This window comes from Crinia signifera, chromosome 2, assembly GCF_055691185.1.
Source record: "Crinia signifera chromosome 2, ASM5569118v1, whole genome shotgun sequence".
NCBI classification, from domain to species: Eukaryota; Metazoa; Chordata; class Amphibia; order Anura; family Myobatrachidae; genus Crinia; species Crinia signifera.
Window position 1 is genome coordinate 100,053,739 of NC_139218.1, and position 22,208 is coordinate 100,075,946.

The window sequence follows — 22,208 nt, forward strand, 5'->3', positions numbered from 1 at the left end:
AAAAACATATCTACTTAACAAGGACCAGTCTTAAACATTGCTGACCTTGGCTTGCTATTAGATAGTACATGGCATGGTCCCCTATAAATAAATAAATAAATATATATATATATATATATATATATATATATTAAACTTGCAATAATTTCCATCCTCACTGTGCTGTGGATACCATCTTGCAGTGCAGCTGCACCATGTGCACTGTCCTTGCATACCAACCCATGGTGTCACTCTCAGCTGTAAGCAAGTTCAGTATCTGCCTGCTAACCCCTCTGTTTCCAGTACTGTGTACCCTTTTGTATATTGCTCCAGCCGATACTTTGTGGTCTTCTACCAATTGGGTAAGCCCCCAACTGCTGAGATTTAAGTCATGGTGGCATCCTAAGTACCCATGAATACATTTAACACTATGGGCTCAATGGGTGGCTGTTATAGGCAGAAGACCCTCTAGTTGGCTCTAGGGATCTTACACATTTGGATGACGCTCCTTAACAGTTTGCCCGACAAACGGTAGATTTGATTGTCCCATTTCCACTTCTAATTAATTTAGTGGCTGCACAGCATAAAAACAAGTGTCATCACAACAACTGATTATTAATGATGGCATTATTAATTAGCAAATGTATATTACATGAGGTCCAACAGTGCATATAGTCAATTTTTTTGTGAATAATAGCGGAATATATATTTGCTCATTATTTATCCGATCACATTTTCTTCTCTTCATCTGGCAAACTCTGTTTTGTCTCCTCCGTTAGTAGATTTCTCTCAACAAACATGGGCGCCTTCAGCGAAGGCTGACAGATTGCACAGTGGCTGCCCAAATGACAGCTTGTACAGAATGACTAGTCTCCCTTCCATTTACAGATCATGATCTAAGTAATAAATGTTTCCCACTCCTATCTACATTCCTAGACCTTGCTCACTCTGCCTCTACGTAAGTGCCAGAGCGGCATCAGGCAATCAATGACGAGGGTAAAAGAAAACAGCAGAAAGATTAGCATAAGCTCGCAATTTACACATTGAGACCTGACATTGCTCCACTAAAGCTTGTAGTAACTGTTTTTTTTTTCTGCATGTTCTAAAGCAAACTTTCCTTTCCAGTGGCATATACAGTATATAGATGTATCAAAGCTAAAATATATATGACTTGCTTGTCAGTATTCAGTAATAGTATTGTAATTTCTGCTAACAGGTATAACTGCAAGGTCACTCATCTATCCACCTTTGAGTATACAATGCAGCATACTGTAAATGCATTTTATAATATATATTGAAATGGCACAATGTTTCCTTCATTGTAGTTCAGCTAAATTAATTAAATGATGTAAGGTGCAATTGATCATCCAATCCAATTGTGAGCTAAGAGAGACTGGGGCTTAGTCCTAAATGTTCTATGGATATCTTCTATGGGTGGGGGTTGCAGTGGGGAGGGGCAAGACATCAACTATTCAAAACGTGAATGATTTTGGACTATTGCAACAAATATTTTGTTTCTGTAAATTTTTCTGTATTACTATTTGTCACTCCAATATCCTGATGCTCTGATGTCCTCAAAGAGTATACTGTACTTCATGTTAATATTTGTGTAAACTTTGACTTTCAATTATTGTACTACTGTATTATTATCCATTGAATTGTATGTGAACCTGGCACCTGATGCTTCAATAAAAATATTTAAAAAAAAATAAAACTTTACTCAGTTTTCTGGTGACACCTGCACTACACCACATTACCAGGCTAATGTGGACTTGGGATTCCAGTGCCACTGTCACACATACATTAAAAAAATAATGGTTACATATATAAAAAAAAAAAGCAAACTGTAATACGTATAAGAAAAAAATAAAGCATTTTTTTCTGTTACCAGGACTTCTGAACCTTTTCAACAAGCGAAGGCTCTTTTTAAATAGAGAGAATAGAAAATCCTTGTTTTTGCTGGCATTTTGCTTACAGTAAATTTGATCATTTGTTTCATTATATAGAAACGCATACTGTACATTGGTCCCAGTTCTCCATAATTTTCAAGGGACTATCCAAGGTTTTAAAAATCAATCCCTGTAAACTTTATCCTTGAACTGGACCTGTTTTTCACGGCTGATAATGTTACTGTGCAATTTCTCATTTTCAAACCCTGTGGGTGAAATTTAATAAGATGAGAGATTCAGAAAGTGAGAGATTTGGTAAGAAATCTCCAGTTTTTTTAAAGGGGCAATCATTTACACTGCAAAACCAGTTTGATTTTGCAGTGCAAATGATTGCCACTTTAAAAATCTGGAGATTTCTTACCAAATCTCTCACTTTCTGAATGTCTAATAATGAATGTCTAGTAAATTTCACCATGTGTGTGATTTCCCTCACATCTAGACTTAAAACAACAACATTTTACTTCTGGGAGGTCAGTGTTTGTCCCATGCATTCATTATTTTACTGTAGGACTATGGAGTCAATATTCTAAGATGGGAGTTCTATTGTTTCATTGTAAGATGGTATGTTTCTATCTACTATCTTCTAGAAGGTGCTAAATAAATAAGAAGTACAATCTGATTGGTTGCTATGGGCAACATCTCATCTTCAGTAGATGAGAAAAGTAACATTTCCCCTATTTTTCAAAATGTGCCCCTTGTTCAAGAAATACTTTTATTTTTAAATACTGTCTCCCTGAAGCTCTGTCCCAGCACTGCAGGTTTGGTAAATGCAAGTGGTCATTTTAATGACTGTTGAGAGTTGGTGCAATATTTTCTAACTTTTGCATTTCTCCATTATGACTGGTCAGCATTGTTAAGTATTTTATCTATGTCAGCATTATGACTTTCAACATTTGATGTCAACCATATTGTCTGTTTCATGACGTCTGTTTCAGCTGTCTAAATTTTGACTACATCCTACTGTGGTCACTTTGCTACAGTACTTCTCCCTCTGAGTTAGGAAAGGAGAGCAGGGCCCGGGGCAGTACATATGTAAAAACTGGTTCTTGTTTCCCATATATATCATGAGATGAAGTATTTTACGTGTACATTTTTTGTATTATTATTATATATATACTTTTTTCTCACTATGCTGATACATTGTTTTTTAGATTATAATGGCAGAAGAGATTAAACCCCTGAAGTGGTATCCCTGTGTCTACCTTGCAGTATCACTGTTCCCCCTTCTAAACCGGTGAGTGTAATTTACAGTATATTTCCTCATTGCACTTAGATACAAATCAGTGACTCAAGTCAAACTCAGGCAATTTGTATGCTACAGTAGTTAGGGACATTAGTCGTTATGTCCCTATGCGGAAAACATTGCCGGAGAGGTACAGTATGATGCTTGGGTTTGTAATCTCTCTATACTCTACCTCTCACGGTTTTCACAATATCCCGGGTATGGTGGCCATGCATGCGACATGTACATACTGGCAGTAAAGTGACAGCGACCGTTATCACTTTACAGAAGACATCTTCACTGAGACAGACCCTTATTTTGACCACTGTCCAGCAACAGACTTAGAATAATTTATACCACTAAGATCCGTGGTGCTTTAAAAATATAGTTTGCCAGGGTAAATAGCTATATTTCTCTAAAAAGGCTTCTAAAGCCCTCCAAATTTAAATTGTTTGATGATTGTCTAGTTTCCATATCACTCTACTGCAAAGACGAGGTATGAAAAAAACATTGTTGTGTGTGATTTTATGATGCAATTTGCATCAAGTGGGTTGGACAATCTAATATTGTGGGATATGTCTCAGGACTCCACCCACTTCACAGGAAGACAAAATGCTAAAGCCTTTCCAGGAGCCCATCCTGAAATTTGTATTGTCTCCTAATTCAAGATTCTTCCATACATTTAAGGAAAACAGGCAACTGTCTGGGTAAATGGCATGGATTGTAGGGGGATGTGTTTAGCATCCCAGCGAATGAGATCCCGAGTAGTCACAATACCGATGCTGACATCCCAACTACCACCTGGAGACCGGCGCCGGCATGCTCATTGTTGTCAGCAGTCTGGCATCAGTGTACTGGCAGTTGTCCTGAAGTGTGCATGTAGCAGTAGCGTTAGGCTGGGGAGGAGGGTTTGTTTTATGGGAGGACTTAGGGTTGGGCTGCAAGGCAGGGGTTATTTTCAGACAGGGAGCAAGAGTTATGGTTAGTGCTGGGGGCAGGAAAAGGTAAGTATACCTGACTTATGTTGTGATTCCCTCCATTGGGATGCTGGCATCCATATTCTGAATGCTGGCATCCCCACTTCCATATGTTTGCCATTGTAGGAGTATTTTGTTCCTGAAGAAAGAGGTCATGTTGGAGGGGGAGAGTAATACAGTACCTCCTCTGACAGAAGATCACAATGGGCATGGACCTCAACTGGTGGTATGTTTAGTGCTGAGCTTCCTTAAATCACCCTTAAATTCCTGCAATCAGTCTTTCTATATTACTAGTTTCTAGTCAGATAACAAAGTGCATATTGCGTATGTCCACCAAACTTTACTGTACTGCATTTCTGCTAATTATCTATATTAATAATAGACCCAAAGGGCTGAGGACTGGGGGTAAACTGGAATGACATAAAGCAATTAGACCAGGTCTAATTTGTCGTGATTTTCAAGTTGGGAATGATGGTAGTTATTGTGGTAATTAGACAAACTCAATATAGTTTTATTATTATTATTATTATTATTATTATTATTATTAGTATTATTAATGATGTAAACAATATTTTATTTACTTTTTATAATTAATCTTTGCGCTATACCCATTGCCTAAAGTCTTTACAGACAACAATTTTATGAGCAAAAGCCATTTACTAGAAAATAGAGGCTTCAGACATGTGCACTGAAAATGTTACAGAAAGTGCAGGCTCCTTGAATGAAATACACAGCTAGTGCATATTGTTTATTTATTTATTAACAGTTTCTTATATAGTGCATACATACTGTATTCTGCAGCACTTTACAGAGCATAGTTGCCCATTTACATCAGTCCCTGCCCCAGTGGAGCTTACAATCTTTATTCCCTACCACATGTGTACACACACACAAATCTACAGTACCAATGACTTCTGTTGGTCAAAGAGATTTTACCTGTCCTATCAGGGCTAAGACCAGACCCGCTACAAAATGGCTGTGCGCTCAGTCTCAAAGGGACTAGTTTGGTTGTCTTAGCAATTTAGCTACATTCTTAACAATTTTCAAATTGGCAATATTGGCAGTCATGGTCAGCTGCTATTTGTTGATTAAAAAAAAACAAAATTCCACACACAATGCTGTCTTAAATGTAAATAAATGACTTGTTACCACAAATTTGCCACTTAGGCGGAAATTGTATGTGTTCTAATCTATCTGATTACATTATACATTTTGGCAGCAAATATCCTAAATGGATAAGGCAAGTTTGTCTATAAATACAGCAGACGTACCACCGATATGAGACACTAACTTAAAACACACACATTTTCAGAAGAATATGACATTTAGAATATTATTTAGACAGCTTCATAATTTTTCTAAATATTTGCACTTAATTAAAATTAACAGCCTACTTAATTAAACTGGCTTCCTCAAAGATTAGTAAGAAAGGGATTGCTAGAAGTTGCTGGCTATTGTCTTCTCAAAAGGCTGTGTGGATTGACATTATTGCAGGGAAAAGGCCTCAGTAAGAGTTCCTTATCTCCAAAATGTGTGCCTGTCTTGATAACAGAATGGAAAAGTAATCTCTGAACACACTTGTTTGCCTATCATTGAGAATGCAATGGTGTTGTTGCCGGGCTACCATTGAACGCCTGACTAACTCTCTGGAACTCAGCGCCTTTCCCATCTGAAGCGATTATTGTTCAGACTGTTTTGACAATTCCACACAAAAGTGTATTTATCGCTGAATGATTGAGATGGGAGTTCAAAAGAGCAAATAGACCAAGTCATCTAGGTCATATGCCTACACCTGATGTGTGTCAATAAATATTTTTTCTAAATATAAAACTTTGCTTTATATATATATATTATACAGTGTATATGTTAGTGTGTGTGTATGTATGTATATATATATTTATATATATTTATTCAATGTTATGCCAAGCTTTGTCTCCCTGTATTGTTCCTTTGTACGGCGCTGCGAAACACTTGTGGCGCCTTATAAATAAAATTATAATAATAATAATAATATGCAATTTTAGTGGCAGCACACCTAAATGGTCCCAGTAAATGCTCCGGTGCCTTCCCAAACACCCTGGATGGGTGAGTATATACAGTACATTGCTGCGGCACCTGGATAATAAAGACAACAAACAGGTCAAGGATCAAACATTTTCGATGTATTAGGTTACATCGTCCTCAGGAGGATGATGTAACCTAATACATCAAAAACGTTTGATCCTTGACCTGCGTTTGTTGTCTTTATTATCCGGGTGCCGCCGCATTGTACTGTGTATATATATATATATATATATATATATATATATATATATATACGGTGCGGGGAGGACGCGGCACTCAGGACTCCAGTAAGTAAATTTAACGCGTAGCCAAATACATGGTTGACGTTTCAGTCTTTATTAAGACTTTTTTCAAAACAGTTTACATTGAAAAAAGTCTTAATAAAGACTGAAACGTCAACCATGTATTTGGCTACGCGTTAAATTTACTTACTGGAGTCCCGAGTGCCGCGTCCTCCCCGCACCGTGTACAAGGGTGCTTGCTCAGCAAGTGAACCCCGCTGGCGAAGGCACCGGGCACAAAGACTCTATTTGGACCAGAGTGCCGGCAGCAACCCACTATATATATATATATATATATATATACTTGCAGAAAAGAAAGATGGCACTCCAGAAAAAACTTTATTACTTGTGCATAAAAAAATGCGCCAATGTTTCGGGGCTGGCATGCCCTGATTTTTTTGCCTTCAAAACGGAGTGTACCAGCCCCGAAACGTTGGCGCATTTCGTTATGCACAAATTATAAAGTTTTTTTCACCTAAGACCCTCTGGAGTGCCATCTTTCTTTTCTGCAAGTGTCCATTCCTGTGAAAGGCAGCGGAGGCATCTGCATTCTAAATGAGAGTGCCGGACCAAACAAACTATATATATATATATATATATATATATATATATATATATATATATATATATATATATATATATATATATATATATATATATATAGAAGAAGAAATAAAAGTGCTCTCTATACTCTATATATTTCACCACTTTTGTATTTCAATGATCATACAGATATGTATAAAATTTTTATTTATTCTGATTTTTTACAAAGACAACATTCAATAAAGACAAAATTCAATAAAAATTGGTACATGATTCAATAGGTTATCCCACATTCAAATGCAATTTGTTCAGGTAAATGTCAATTGATCCAACATCAATGAGCAATTTTCTTTTGTAAGAAACACTACACGTTTCATCCGTTAGGACTTCATCAGGGGTAGATATGGATCCAATATGAATATTACCATAGGAATAAATTTCTCCCAACAATAAAATAAAATAAAACATAAAGTATATATAGTCCAATTGGCATAAAAAAATATTACTAAGAGCTGTAAGGGCATAGTCAAAAGATCACCATTGTCCACTGTCAGTCACTCATGCCTGATGGCCAGTTCGGTGTATCTGCGCTGTCATCAGGAACATGCTCCTGCAGAACCTAAATTACTTTTTGCTGGGCCTCTTCCAGTGCTTGCAGATGACTAGATATTCCCTGCAGCAATTCTAGACCTGCAGCTGGATCCATAGGGCCAGCATTTACTGTCAGACTCAAGGTATTTTGTGAATCCGACTGTTGACCTTGGGGATGAGGTACACTGGAGGTTTGAGAGTGAAAGTTGGCAGGACGGATACAAGTTTTTCACATAAGAGGAGTAGACGACTGGGGATAAATATCAAATACTGTATGGAGAAATACACCAAGATACAGGAGTGAACTTGAATACAGAGGACTTGAAGAATTACAACCTGGTACAGGAAGAATGCACTAGGATACTGGTACCCTACTTGAGTAAAAATACTTTGAACAATACAGTCTGGTACCAGAAGAATTCACCAGGATACTGGACCAGACTTCAATAAAGATGGCTTGAAGAAATACAATCTGGTAGCGGAAGAATTCACCAGGATACTGGACCGGACTTGAATAAAGATACCGCAAACTATATGGGACATAGTTGCCTACCCTCCTGCATTATGCAGGAGACTCCCTGAAACAGCAGCAATCTCCCTTTCTTTCTTGTTATCTCTCTCATTTTACCTAGCCCACATTATATAGCTGTTACATTATTTGAAAGAAAAGGAATGAGAGATAGATACATTTATATTGAATCATCAGCACCATTTGCCAGCATTGGTGATAAAATATAATGATCCCTATGGCTACATGCATGTCTTGTGGCCATTTATATGGAACCACGTGTAAAACATAATAGATGAACAATCCCTGAGACGTATCAGTGACTTTTCTTTAACAAGGATAGTGGCTCTTACTAACTGCTTGGGGCTCATCTACAGATGTAGCGCCGCTCATTCAGCCGGCGGCACGCACGCATGAGACGCTCGCATACCCCGTTCCAACAGAGCTCTCTGCCACCTCCCCGCTGGTCCCTGTTGGTCCCCGGCACCTCCCACGCACCCCCCTAACACTGCCCGTATCCCTGAAGTGGAAGAGGGCAGAGTTTATGCTCCCCATCGATGAGTGACTGGGAAGCGCGTGCGTGTTATACGCTCGCTCGTCTCTACCAACGCTCGCCAGTGGGGGCATTCTGGCGAACCCTGGAGCTGCATGAGAGGCGCTTCATCTGTACATTTGGATATGTCATTTTAAAAGATTCCACTCAGATGTAGCAGTACACATCCACGATTCTAGGTGCCACATTCACAATCTCCTTTGAGAATCTCCATATATGAACTAGACATGCCCTTTGGGTGGAGCATGACACGCCCTATGGGTGAAGCATAACACTCCCCCTCAATAGGGCACTGTACGAAATTCTACTACCAACTATAATCTCCCTGAAACTAGTTTTCAGAAAATAGGCAGGTATGGGAGCTATCCTAAGGACGCTGATCCTTCCAGGGGAATGACAAGCAAAGTACTGGCATCAGCTTGGAGACTGTGATCCTGCTTAAACCCTCCCGTGCAGTGCTGAATGGAGGAACAGGGCCGGTGCTAGGTTGTCTGGTGCCCTCCTGCAAACCATAAATTTTGCGCCCTTTCACATTGCCATTGCAACATGCTGCAGCCCGATTGTGGGAGCGTATGTAACATGCGATCCTATGGAGGATCTCGGGTGCATGTGCATGTAGGCATACACCATCTCAGTGCTGTGTACGCAAAATGTTGCAGGCTATACACTCTGCGAGAATCGCATACATTATGGGATAGATCGCATCACATCGTACGGAATGCATGCAATGTGTGTGCCAGCCGATCCGAAAGCAGTACAAAAAGTATGTGCACCACAGCAGAGTGTTGAGGACTGGCAGTGGCACTGGCACAGCACACTGAGAAGAGGGAAGGAAGTAGAGGCGGCGCTGCTGCCTGTTCATCATTTAATTGATAGCTGACAGGCGCAAGGAGCAATGGGTAGGGGGCGGATCCGGACATGACATGTCATCGAGGCATTCACAAACAGCACTACATTAGGGGGCAGGTCGCAGGAGGAAGACAGTGTGTGCGCGGTGCAGGGAGCTGCTCAACCTCTCCATACTGCCGCCCGCTGTGAGACAGGCACTGTGGGCGGCGTGCAGGCTGTGTGCACTCGCGGTGCAGGGAGCAGCTCTTTATACTGCCGCCCGCTGTCAGACAGGCACTGCGGGCAGTGTGCAGGAGGCAGTGACAGTGAGGGCTGAGGCAGCTTTAGCAGAGCAGGGAGGGAGACAGCGCCTTATCAGCATGGCGCCTCCCTGCTTTGCAGGAGCTGCTGATTGGGTAGCGCCGGCCCTGTGGAGGAACACCTTAGTTCTATATTTTCATTGGTGGTCTTCGGGAAACTTAACACACCGGAGCCACCTGGCTGGAAGGAGACAATCGCCACGGACCGGAAACCCCCGCAGCTACCACCTGCTGGACGGCCGCATCAAAAAGAGACAAGGCCCTGCAGCATGATCTGGACAGGTAAATGCTGAAGTTGTGACAATAAGCCTCAAAATAGAAAGGTCATATTAGACTTTGCCCCCCAAAAATCTAAAAAAGCCAGTCATTCTTTAGACGGATTAAACTAAGATCAATCTGAACCAGAATGATGGGAATAAGAAGAAACATAGAAAAATAGGCTTGGAATGGTTAATGATCTAAAGCATACCACATCATCTGCAAAACACAGTCAAGGCAGTGTGATGGCATGTTCCTGGATGGCTTCCAATGGCACTGGGTCACTAGTACTTATTCATGATGTGGCAGAAGATAGAAATAACCGGATGAATTAGTGTTTAGAGATTTCCGTGAATAAATTTACTAAAGTGATATTGCCCATACCCCAAAAAAATCCGGCAATAGAATCTAGTCATTAAGACCCATGAACAAAATATGAAGAAACCCTATATCAGGGATGGGGAACACTTTGGCACTCCAGCTGTTGTTGAACTTTGAAGTGCTAAATGTTCCCCATCCCGGCATATAACAAAAGGCTAACGCTGCTCCACATGTTTATAGGGGCAATTGAAATAGGTTTGTATGGTGGTAGCCACTAGATGGTGTCAGAAGGAGAAATTTGAGTGTTGCTCCATTCGGCCACGCACAGCAGCTGGCACTGAAATTACAAAGTCATCTTGTTCCATCATTTTGATAGGCTGGTAATAAAGGACAGGAAAAGAATAATAAAGAAGGAAACCTAGCATTTGGTGACTTCCCTGGGTTCCATACATCAGTCAGTTATTGTCTGCCAAGGATTCTCGACAAAGTATTAAAAATTATAAATTAATAAACGTTTCATACAATTTTTTGTCCAATGCTTTGGTTTTGCCTTATAAATGATTGCCGTATTAAAAATTTGATATCAGCTGGCACCCTACACATCCGGCAAACTTTGAACCTCCTTTGTATCCACACCTACTCCATGCTGTGCACACACTGGATCATAGGCGTGCGCACGGGGGGTGCCAGGGGTGCACAGTGTGTGGTAGGCATTACATTGTGTGGTATAATTAGTACTGGATATTACAGTGGGTGGCATGATGTGTAATGGGCATTACGCTGGGTAGCATTGTGTAATGGGCATTACAGTCTGTGGCATAATGTTTCATGGGCATTACAGTGTGTCGCTGTATGTGGAATAGGCATTACGTAGTGCGGCATTATGTGGAATGAGCATTATGGTGTGTGGCATTATATGAGATGGGCATTATGGTGTTAGGCATTATGTGGAATGGGCATTACAGTGTGTGGCATTACATGGAATGGGCATTACAGTGTAAATTTTTGCAGCGCGCCTTTGCCGCGCACACTGTCCACGTTCCTGGTGTGTATTGGGGGAATGACTAATTCTGAAGTGCATACACATAAATAAGTCACCTTTTTATTTTGTTTACATTGATACCCAATAGGCGTTGATAGACACGCCCAGTAGATGGTGATATACACGCCCAGAAGGCGGTGATGGACACACCAAGTAGGTGGTGATGGACACACCCCTCCAATGGTGCACCCCCTAAGACAATGGGCTGCGCACGCCTATGCACTGGATACAGAATGGGTTTACACAGGATACATACGTAAGACTGGCATATGGAATGCCGATGCCGGCATTCCAAAGGGTACAATCCCTACAGTGGTCAGTTAAGTATACTTTCCCACTCCCTGCCCCCCAAACCATAACTCTTCCTCCATGCCTAACCCTAACCCCCCCCCCCCCCCAAACCCTAACTCTCCCTCTCGCAGCCTGATGATAACCGTCCATGCTAATGCCTAACCCCCTTTTCCTGACACCTAAACTGAACCTCCCACCCCACAGTCTATCCCTAACCCCCTTCTACATGCCAAACCCTCCATCCCCGCAGCCTAACCTTGCCCCTGCAGTCTAACTGCAAGTCGACCTGTCCCTCCCATTTTATTAAGCTGCTTAACTGTGGTGCTAAGCCCACTTCAAGCCATCATCCTCTTATGATTTAACATACAAATGAGAAAGCAGTGTTTTGGTGAGCAAAATGGGAAAAAGTATTAATTGGTAGGAAACTGAATGCACATTTTGAAATCTAATGCCTGTTAGATGCTGATGTGCACCTATGTATGCACATATGGGTTAATCAGACACAGTTGCAAAATACACTGCCACTGTTTTTCTCAGAACACATGAAGATAGCAAATCCAGATTAGGGGGAAGCATGACACACAGGTTAGTTGTATGAAGCAGTGCTAAGGGAAAAGTGAGCCAGAGAAGAAGTGGCCCATGGCAACCAATCAGCTGCTCTGTATAATTTTATATTACGAAAATGATAGATGTTACTTCAGTACTGATTGGTTGCCATGGGCCACTTCTCCTCTGTCTCACTCCTCCTGCCTTAACATTGCTTCATACATCTACTCCATACTGTAGTAAAAAGAGATGAGAGAAGTTTTGGCCAAATTTCATAAATGAAGTCCCGTGGCAAGGTCTCCCCTACCAAATTGCTTAAGAAATTTTTGCTGCTGTAATTTCTATACAAATTTCTACTTTTTTTGGTACTCTTTACTTAGAAGGGCGCCCACGATTTTGATCGTGGGCATCGTTAGTAAAAAATCTCGGGCATCTCGGGCATTGAATGCACTAAAAAATCGGGTGCGATCAACCGACGAGATGCCCGAGATTTCCCATAGGGAACAATGTTAAATGTCTCAATTGACCCAATTTTTCTGTTCAATGCCTCAATTGACCCGATTTTTCCATAGGAAACAATGTTAAATGGGCCACAGAGGCCAAATAGGCACCCTGAAGTGTATAATGGCCCCCGAATTGTTAACGCCACCCCACGATCAACGTCAACCCGATGCGTGGCGAGCGCAGCGAGCCCGCGAGGGGCGGCGGTACGCGTCCTACGACCTTTTCATACCCCCACTATCCACGTCGGCATGGAGTTAAGAATAGAAAGTGTGGCGAGCGCAGCGAGCCACCGAGCCCGAAGCGTGGCGAGCGCAGCGAGCCCCGCGAGGGTACGCGGACAGCTGTGAAGCCCGCGAGGGGACGCGGATACCTGTGAAGGTATCAGCGTCCCCTCGCGGGGCTCGCTGCGCTCGCCACGCTTCGGGCTCGGTGGCTCGCTGCGCTCGCCACACTTTCTATTCTCAACTCCACGCCGACGTGGATAGTGGGGGTATGAAAAGGTCGTAGGACGCGTACCGCCGCCCCTCGCGGGCTCGCTGCGCTCGCCACGCTTCAGGTTGACGTTGATCGTGGGGTGGCGTTAACAATTCGGGTGCCCATTATTCACTTCAGGGTGCCTATTTGGCCTCTGTGGCCCATTTAACATTGTTTCCTATGGAAAAATTGGGTCAATTGAGGCATTGAACAGGAAAATCGGGTCAATTGAGACATTTAACATTGTTACCTATGGGAAATCTCGGGCATCTCGTCTGTCGCATCGCACCTGATTTTTTAGTGCATTTAATGCCCGAGATGGCCGAGATGGGCGCCCTTCTAAGTAAAGAGTACCCCTTTTTTTAATAGTTTCAGTGCATGTCCAACATTTTCTACTGTAAAATTGTTATTTTATGGAGAAATTGTCAGACTTGGAACCCCCCCTCCTTATGGCTAATTGTAAGTTTTGGAATGAAATTAATAAATCCAACAATTATCTTGTTATCCCTAACAGACTAGAGTCTACCATTGATATGACAGCTTCATCTTTCTCCTGCAGCTTCTCCAGGCTTCTCTCTGAAGATGGACAAGTTGGGGCTGGAGGGCTGCCTACTGCTGCTCTTGTTTTTGGGCTGCAGTTCCAGAACTCTCTGTGGTCCAACTGGGGGCATTCTCCACCCCAGGTTTAGCACTTCAGCGGGCGATGGTGAAAGAGGTATTGGGCGGTGGGGAGTGGGGTTGGGCAGCCATTATAATAAATAAAATATATACATATCTACTTGTTTTCCAAGGTAACTCAAACATGGTTTCAAGGTCCATGTAAATTGCTTTAGCCAAAATCCCACCTGCAATTGAATTTGCCCCAAATTCTATAAGTAGAGCTTTGGCAGCCTATTTGGGTGTGTGGTGTGGTCGGGGGAGGTATAGGAACAATTAAGGCCATATTTTGCGAGTACTTCACGTGACAGGCTTTACATTTTGCTAATTTCTATTAATATTATTAATTATATTATTATTATTTTCATAAATGCTAGTTTTTACACTATCTAGATTTTTTTATAAGATTTTTTTGCGCAAAGAAATGCATTAAGTTGCTCCTATTTTATATCCCAGAACCTAAAGAAGCTTTTCAGGGCTTTGAGGTAATGAAGTGACATATCGCTCCAGAGACAAATGGAATTGAAGGCCTGATTTGGAGGTGGTTGCAGTTCTCCTTCTTTTTGACAAAAGACATTCCTAACATGCATGCATCTGATTCACAGGGGTTTATTTACTAACATGGGAGTTCTATTGATGATGGGATGTTGCTATGGGCATCCAAGCAGAATCTACTTCTTATTTACACATTTAGCATATTCTAGAAGATTATCGATAGTGGGAGAAATTTACTAAGAAATACGAATACGTCCGATACAGGGTACGATTGCATACAACCGCGATCAACCGTATTTGTGGGAATATATGACAGTAATCTGCTGTATTTATGGGATTCGTATTTCCCGATGGCGTAGGCCGCTGTATTTTTTTAAATTTGTATTTGGCGACCGTATATACTGTAGAAATACTTTACTTTTTGCACAATAATTTGAACTTTCAAATTTGAACTTTAAAATGACAGTGGACCTGTCAGTACCGCAAATGTCAAATACTTGGATAAAGAAAACAATATATATCCTGAATTATAGTGCAAGATAGGATATGCAGCTGAGGTCCCAATGATATTGGGGTTTTGTCAATCACCAACACAGTATAGAAAGTGGAAAATATTACCATGTGGCCAATAGCGCTACCTTCAAATAACACTCACCACACCATGCAATCAAGGTGAGAAATAAACAGATAGGAATAACCTAATAGGCGATTTTCATCCTGAGATCTGTAACTTCATGCACCTGTGGACCTGAAACAGAGAAAATCTCCAAACACCCACCTTTTTTGGAGGGATGATTGGAGAACATACAAACAAAATTTGTGCAATAATTCTGAAAATGAAACAGATTATTTATTTATTTATAGAGTAAGTAATATTGCAGAAATTACAATCCAAGTGGCAAAACTGCTGGGCTGATCGTGCTCCTCCTCTCCTCCACGATGTTATCAGAGGCATAGGCGAATCTAGGGGGTGGTCCGGGGGTGCACAGGACCACCCATTAGCCCATTTTGTAGCTGAGGGATGGGGCTTTCCAACGAGCCCAGCCCCGTGTCTCTAGCCCCCTGGGAACCGGAGATACTGCCAGGCAAAGCTGGAACGTTTTCCCTATAGGATAACATAGGACCCGCTAATTCCGACCCCCACCCAGTTCAACGGCTGCCAGTTCCCCCTTCTGCATCACTGAAGCTCGAGGTTGATCTCAGTCGAACCCAAATCTGATACCAAGCTGGATCCATATGGGTTAATTGGTTCCAGGGATATTGAGGTTAAACCATTTTTTTTCATTTCTTAAATGTAATTTCATAACTGTTTATGTTCTTTGAGGGCAGATTTCTCTGGAACCAAACAGCCCAGTTTCACGGGACCAAAATCATTCGAAGCCAACTCAAAAGTTCTTCAATATGATACTGGTCTCGTAAATAGGTCAGATGGTTCCGAAGATATAGCTGGTTGGTTAAAGGGGGGTAGGGAGAGGGGAGTGGTTGTCTCTCCCCCTCACACCAAGAAAATGCAGGGACTAGGCTGGTGTATATGGGGTCAGCCTGGGAATGTCCTTGCATGATCCTGGGTCCATATTCCTGAGTAAATCCCTGCATTTTCTGTGGTGAAAGGGGTATTATTTTAAACAGCCGTGACCTGCAGTGCTCTGAATACAGCCTGGAAGCCCCCTGCTCTCTGCCCAGCTGTCAATGACTGTCACCCCTGCAGCTTCCGCTCCAATTCTTCTCACCGCTTTCACCTCAGCCCGCCCCCCCTTTAATCATGTGGTGCCGGCGCGCTCCCCTGACGTCACGCACAACAACAGCGCACACAATATTTCAAATGTCCACCCGGCTAGAAGGGACACCAGGAGGAGAGTGGGAGCGTGCTCTGCGCTGCGCTCTGCTCCTCTCCCCACAGAAGCAGCTGCACCGATCTCCATCTCTCCCTGCAGCAGCAGCGAAGGCTCATATAAAAATTTACAGTAAGTGCCACTTTTGGGGGCATTGCTTAAGGCAGGGGTGGCCAAAAGGTCGATCGCGATCTACTGGTAGATCGCGGACCTCTCGCCAGTAGATCGCGGTGTGCGGGTGACGTTATGTCACCCGCGTACTGCATGTTGATTCCCTAAGCAGAGCTGCCGGGACAGGTCAGCGGCGGCAGCTACGGCAGAACAGGAAGCAGTGCCAGTAGGTTAAATAGCTGCATATGGCACGTCACGCTTCCGTCGCCCGCCCGCCTGCGTATGCCGTCCACCCGCGTGCTTGTTGCTTGCGATGCGAGGCATAGGCAGGCTGCTTATGCTGTCCACTCGCCTGCCTATGCCTCCAGTCATCTGCCCTCCTGCCAATGCCGCCTGCTAGCTACTCCCAGAGCAATACAGCAGGCGGCTGGGTCAGATCCGGAGCGGAAAAGTCAGACCTGAATTAAGTGTCTGCTGCTGGGGCACTGAACATGGATATGACATGACAGTCGGGGACGGAGCAATTGGAGACAATTGGCAAGGTGAGGGGTCATGGAGGCCGGGGTGGAGGAGGAGCCTTTATTTAAATATAGTGTGTGTATTTATGATTATGCTGCACCCTTGTAGTCCATGGATAGTATTTGTTGGGGAACAGGCTGCAGTAATTTACCTGTCTATGGGAGTGCCAAAATACTGCTATATATATATATATATATATATATATATATATATATATATATATATATATATATTCCTTTCATCACCCCAGATTCCCCACTCACCCTCTATCTCCATCCCCCAAGCCTCCCCAGTCACTAGCTATCTCCGTCACACCAGCTTTGCCAGTCACCCACTATTTCTATCACCCCAGCCTCGTCAGTCACCCACTATCTCCCTGTCTCCCCAGCCTCGCCAGTCACCCACTATCTCCCTGTCTCCCCAGCCTCGCCAGTCACCCACTATCTCCCTGTCTCCCCAGCCTCGCCAGTCACCCACTATCTCCCCAGCCTCGCCAGTCATCCACTATCTCCCTGTCTCCCCAGCCTCTCCAGTCATCCACTATCTCCCTGTCTCCCCAGCCTCGCCAGTCACCCACTATCTCCCCGTCTCCCCAGCCTCGCCAGTCACCCACTATCTCCCTGTCTCCCCAGCCTCGCCAGTCATCCGCTATCTCCCCGTCTCCGCAGCCTCTCCAGTCATCCACTATCTCCCTGTCTCCCCAGCCTCGCCAGTCACCCACTATCTCCCCAGCCTCGCCAGTCATCCACTATCTACCTGTCTCCCCAGCCTCGCCAGTCACCCACTATCTCCCTGTCTCCCCAGCCTCGCCAGTCACCCACTATCTCCCTGTCTCCCCAGCCTTTCCAGTCACCCACTATCTCCCTGTCTCCCCAGCCTCGCCAGTCACCCACTAACTCCCTGTCTCCCCAGCCTCTCCAGTCATCCACTATCTCCCTGTCTCCCCAGCCTCGCCAGTCACCCACTATCTCCCTGTCTCGCCAGCCTCGCCAGTCATCCACTATCTCCCTGTCTCCCCAGCCTCGCCAGTCATCCACTATCTCCCTGTCTCCCCAGCCTCGCCAGTCATCCACTATCTCCCTGTCTCCCCAGCCTCGCCAGTCACCCACTATCTCCCTTTCTCCCCAGCCTCGCCAGTCACCCACTATCTCCCTGTCTCCCCAGCCTCGCCAGTCACCCACTATCTCCCTTTCTCCCCAGCCTCGCCAGTCACCCACTATCTCCCTGTCTCCCCAGCCTCGCCAGTCACCCACTATCGCCCTACCTTCAGTGCACGCTGTCTCTTTAAACTTTTGGTGTGCCAAAGTCTAGAATTGCTTGACCACCATTACCATTATTAAAGCTTGTCCGCTATTACTGCGGATGATGCTGGTGCATATGGAGGGTATTCTGCACAGGGTAGAATTACACGGGGGGGGGGGTTATTCACTGGGAGGGGAATATTTTATGAAGTGGTAAACGCCGGTAGATCACCGGTGAGTAAGTGCACAAAAAGTAGATCCTGGGTTACGAAAGTCCGGCCACCCCTGGCTTAAGGGATGCTACAAGTGGCGGTATGTGGGGGCATTATGCATAATGTGTGGCTTAATGTGTAAGGCGCATTAAGGTGTGCTGTATCATGTGTAAGCGGCATTATGTGTGCAGCATCATGTGTAATGGGTACTATGGTGCGCAGCATCATGTGTAATGGGTACTATGGTGTGCGGCATCATGTGTAATGGGTACTATTTTATTTATTTATTTATTAACAGTTTCTTATATAGCGGAGCATATTCCGTTGCGCTTTACAATAGCAGACAGTGATACAACCAAACAGGGTATTTACAGACAGTCAAAATGTAGGAGGGCCCTGCTCACAAGCTTACAATCTATAGGGAAATAGGCATTGATACATAAGGATAGATACTGTATTCTTTATTGCATCGATTCCACCAGAACGCAAGGTTCTATGACTGGTTCTGGAATTTGATAAGCTTGGTGCCATCAAGCAAGAACCCCCTAGCAATGAGCACGTAGGTAAGCAGCACTTATGTGGCAAATATGTAATGGGCATTACGGTTTGTTATATAGTATGTAATGGGCATCATGATGTGTGGCACAATGTGTAATGGGCATTATGGTGTGTGGCCTTATGTGTAATTGGCGTTATGGCATGTGGCTTTATGTGTAATGGGTATTACGGAGTTTTCTAAAATGTGTAATGGGCATTACTCTGTATGGTCTAAAGTGTAATACCACACCCCTTTTTGTGATTCTACGCCTCCTTCCCATGAGGCCACGCCCCTTTTTTGGCATGCGGCTACGCCGCGCAAAGGTCCCCCTGCTACTGTGTCTAGATCTGGGACCACCCATTACCATAATTCTAGATTCGCCTATGATCAGAGGGTGTAGTGGACACCAAAAGCCGCCACAGGGGTCTCCCACAACAAAGGAAGGGCAAAATATTTGGATAAACAAACATAATGGCTGGGAAGTATTGGGAGAAATTATTGGTCGGAATTTCTGCAAAGTCAGCACATGTAATAGTGCCTGTGGTTATTAGAAGTCATAGATTTTCGGATCCACATAAGAGCAGCTGGTAAGACTTTGTGTGAGACTTGCTAACTGGGCTACCATTACATCCTGGCCTGCAACTATTCTACTATACAACGCAGAGTCCCAGTAAAAAGTCAGACATTATAACATCTGACTTAGGGCCTGATTCATTGAGGCTTGCTAAACAGCAGTGATTCGCTGCTTAGCCCAGAAACACTGCCCGCCGCCTGGCCGAATGTCCGCTCCCCACCAGCGAATCCCTTTGGTACCATATGAGGGCATTTATGCAATCACATCCCTTTGCATGCTGCCAAAGAGGAGTGAAATCATTCAATGGACCCCAAACATCGAATGATTTTTCTCCCCTTCGGAAATAAAAGTCAGTCTGAACCTCTTTGGCAGTCGGTGTCTGCCAAAGAGGTGGTGGGTGCTGACGTTATATGAAGTCAGCAGCTTGCCCCCCAGCAGGCATCGGGTCTGCCTGTGTTCACGGGGGAATGCCCAGCATTTTCATTGGGACACTCATAAAATGCCCCGTTTCTGCCCCCCAGCCCTCCCTCCCTGCAAAAAATGGCCCGGTATGTGACTCCCCGTTCGGTGCTGGGGTTTGCACATGCGCAGAAATGCGCATGCACAAACCCGACCGTCGGGACTGGGGCCAAATTCGGATTGCTCTAAGCGATCCTGAATCGGCACCTTAGTCCGACTTTTTCCCGGCCTCTAAAATTTTCTCCCATTATATAAATGGGAAACGGTCATCTGTCAGACCAGACTTAGGGCGACAGTCATTAGGTCGACCCCGGAAGGTCGACTGTCCCCAAGGTCGACAGGGTTAAAGGTCGACATGGCTCAAGGTCGACATGACTTAAGGTCGACATGGGCCAAGGTCGACATGGCTCAAGGTCGACATGACTTAAGGTCGACATGGGCCAAGGTCAACATGGTTTTAGGTCAAAAGTCATTAGGTCGACATGAGTTTTTCACTGTTTTTTTTTTAACCGACATGTGCCGACAGGCGGTATTTCATGCCCTACCATCCACTAGGGCGTGGTGGGAGAATAAAATAGTGTGCCCGAAGCATTGCGAGCGGCTGCGGTTCAACTCCAACTGTGTCCATGTCGACTGTGTCGACATTCAGGACAAAAAACAGTGAAAAACTCATGTCGACCTAATGACTGTCGACCTAAAACCATGTCGACCTTGGCACATGTCGACCTTAAGTCATGTCGACCTTTAGCCATGTCGACCTTTAGCATGTCGACCTTGGGGACAGTCAACCTTCCGGGGTCGACCTAATGACTGTAGACCTAAGTCTGTTCTGACAGATGTATCGCTTCCATATAAATAAACAACTATATATAGAAATAAGGAAGAATAGAAGTGCGCTCTATATAGATTCACCAATATCAGATTTTATCAATAATTATAAAACAGTAGTAAAATCAAATATATTTATTCAGAGACAATAAAATAATTTATCCTTGGATTCTTCATGTGAACATTTCCAAAATAGATTCCAACAGTGATTCCAAAGTCAGACTATTCAGTCCAAGATCATAACACTACGCGTTTCGTCCATTAGGACTTCCTCAGGAGCAACATTAATCCTTTGGACTTGCATGCATAAATATTCATTGTTGAAGGTGGTAAAAATGGTTATATACGTTGAAGTGAAGTATACTGTGGTGAGATGAATATTTTTAACCACCTCTTCCAAATCCACTGTATATCACCAGTTCCTGGGAAAATGTGTATACAAATATATATATGTTTGTGTCTTTAACTTTATACGCAAGTAAGATCATTTTGAACTTTTTGCCCATAATTTGGAAATACCTGATTTAAAGACAGTAAGGTGCTCTCACAATAGTTATTTTGAAACCCTTTTCGCTAGCTTTGTTCATTAAGCAAAAGTATAGATGAAAATAATGCGTGTGTTTTTTCCCTGTCAGTGAATAATTCATAAAGCGAATGTTATATGATTCATGTTCCGCAGAACTGAGGCTTCCATGCTGCTTAATGCTTAATGCATATGTGTTCAGATATGACTGAATCTTCAAAGGGGAGCAAAGCAAATGCTGCCAGATAATATACTATTATCATGATGATAATTATTATTATTATTTGTCTTTGTGTAGCTATGACAGGTTATACGCACACTTATTTTTTTCTACTGTACAGCGTGAGGAGTCTTTGGAAGAGCTATTTTATGCTTTTGTGCACGACTTCTGGAGAAAATTATTGCAGGATACAATTATAAATCTCTGAGGATCCCTCAAGTCACATTTTCTCAAGGATGTTTTGTCACATTAGCACCTTTGTTTGGTCTGGACCTTGAACATAAAGGCTGTACCACAAAAATATAACTAGCATTTATTTGAGAATTTGGTGCATTGTGCTGGTTTTTGCTCCTTGAATTCACTGAAACACAGACATGAACGGTTATCCTGATTTCCGTTTGTTTTTTTTATTGTTTGAAAGTAACTCCTGTCAATGCACCAACAATTAGGAAGACCTTGTCACTATTCTTTGAAATTGTTCCATACTTACTTGATTTTGGCTTTGTTAAAAAACCATGTTGCTCTGCAGGTGGGGCAGATGTAACATGTGCAGAAAGATTTAGATTTGGGTGGGGTGTGTTTAAACTAAAATGTAAATTACCATCTAAAAGTAAAGCTGTGTAACATCTATGGGCTACATGCAAACTAAGCCAGTATTTACCCTGCACAGATAAAATGTAAATGTATTTTATCTCCATGCATAGCAGCATTCCAGAGACAAAATTTGCTTGCTTTTCTGCTTTACTGA

General features: G+C 43.3%; 1 protein-coding gene across 7 annotated transcripts in view; it reads left to right on the forward strand.

Annotated features, from left to right (window-relative positions):
* The window catches only part of LOC146058800 (uncharacterized), a 508,052-nt gene that overhangs the window by 453,085 nt on the left and 32,759 nt on the right, over positions 1 to 22,208 (forward strand). For all 7 annotated transcript variants that reach the window (XM_083171028.1, XM_083171024.1, XM_083171022.1 and 4 more), the window contains one exon: positions 3,080 to 3,162. In XM_083171028.1, the coding sequence (XP_083027154.1) occupies positions 3,080 to 3,162 (83 nt within the window). The remainder of the gene's footprint in view (positions 1 to 3,079; positions 3,163 to 22,208) is intronic.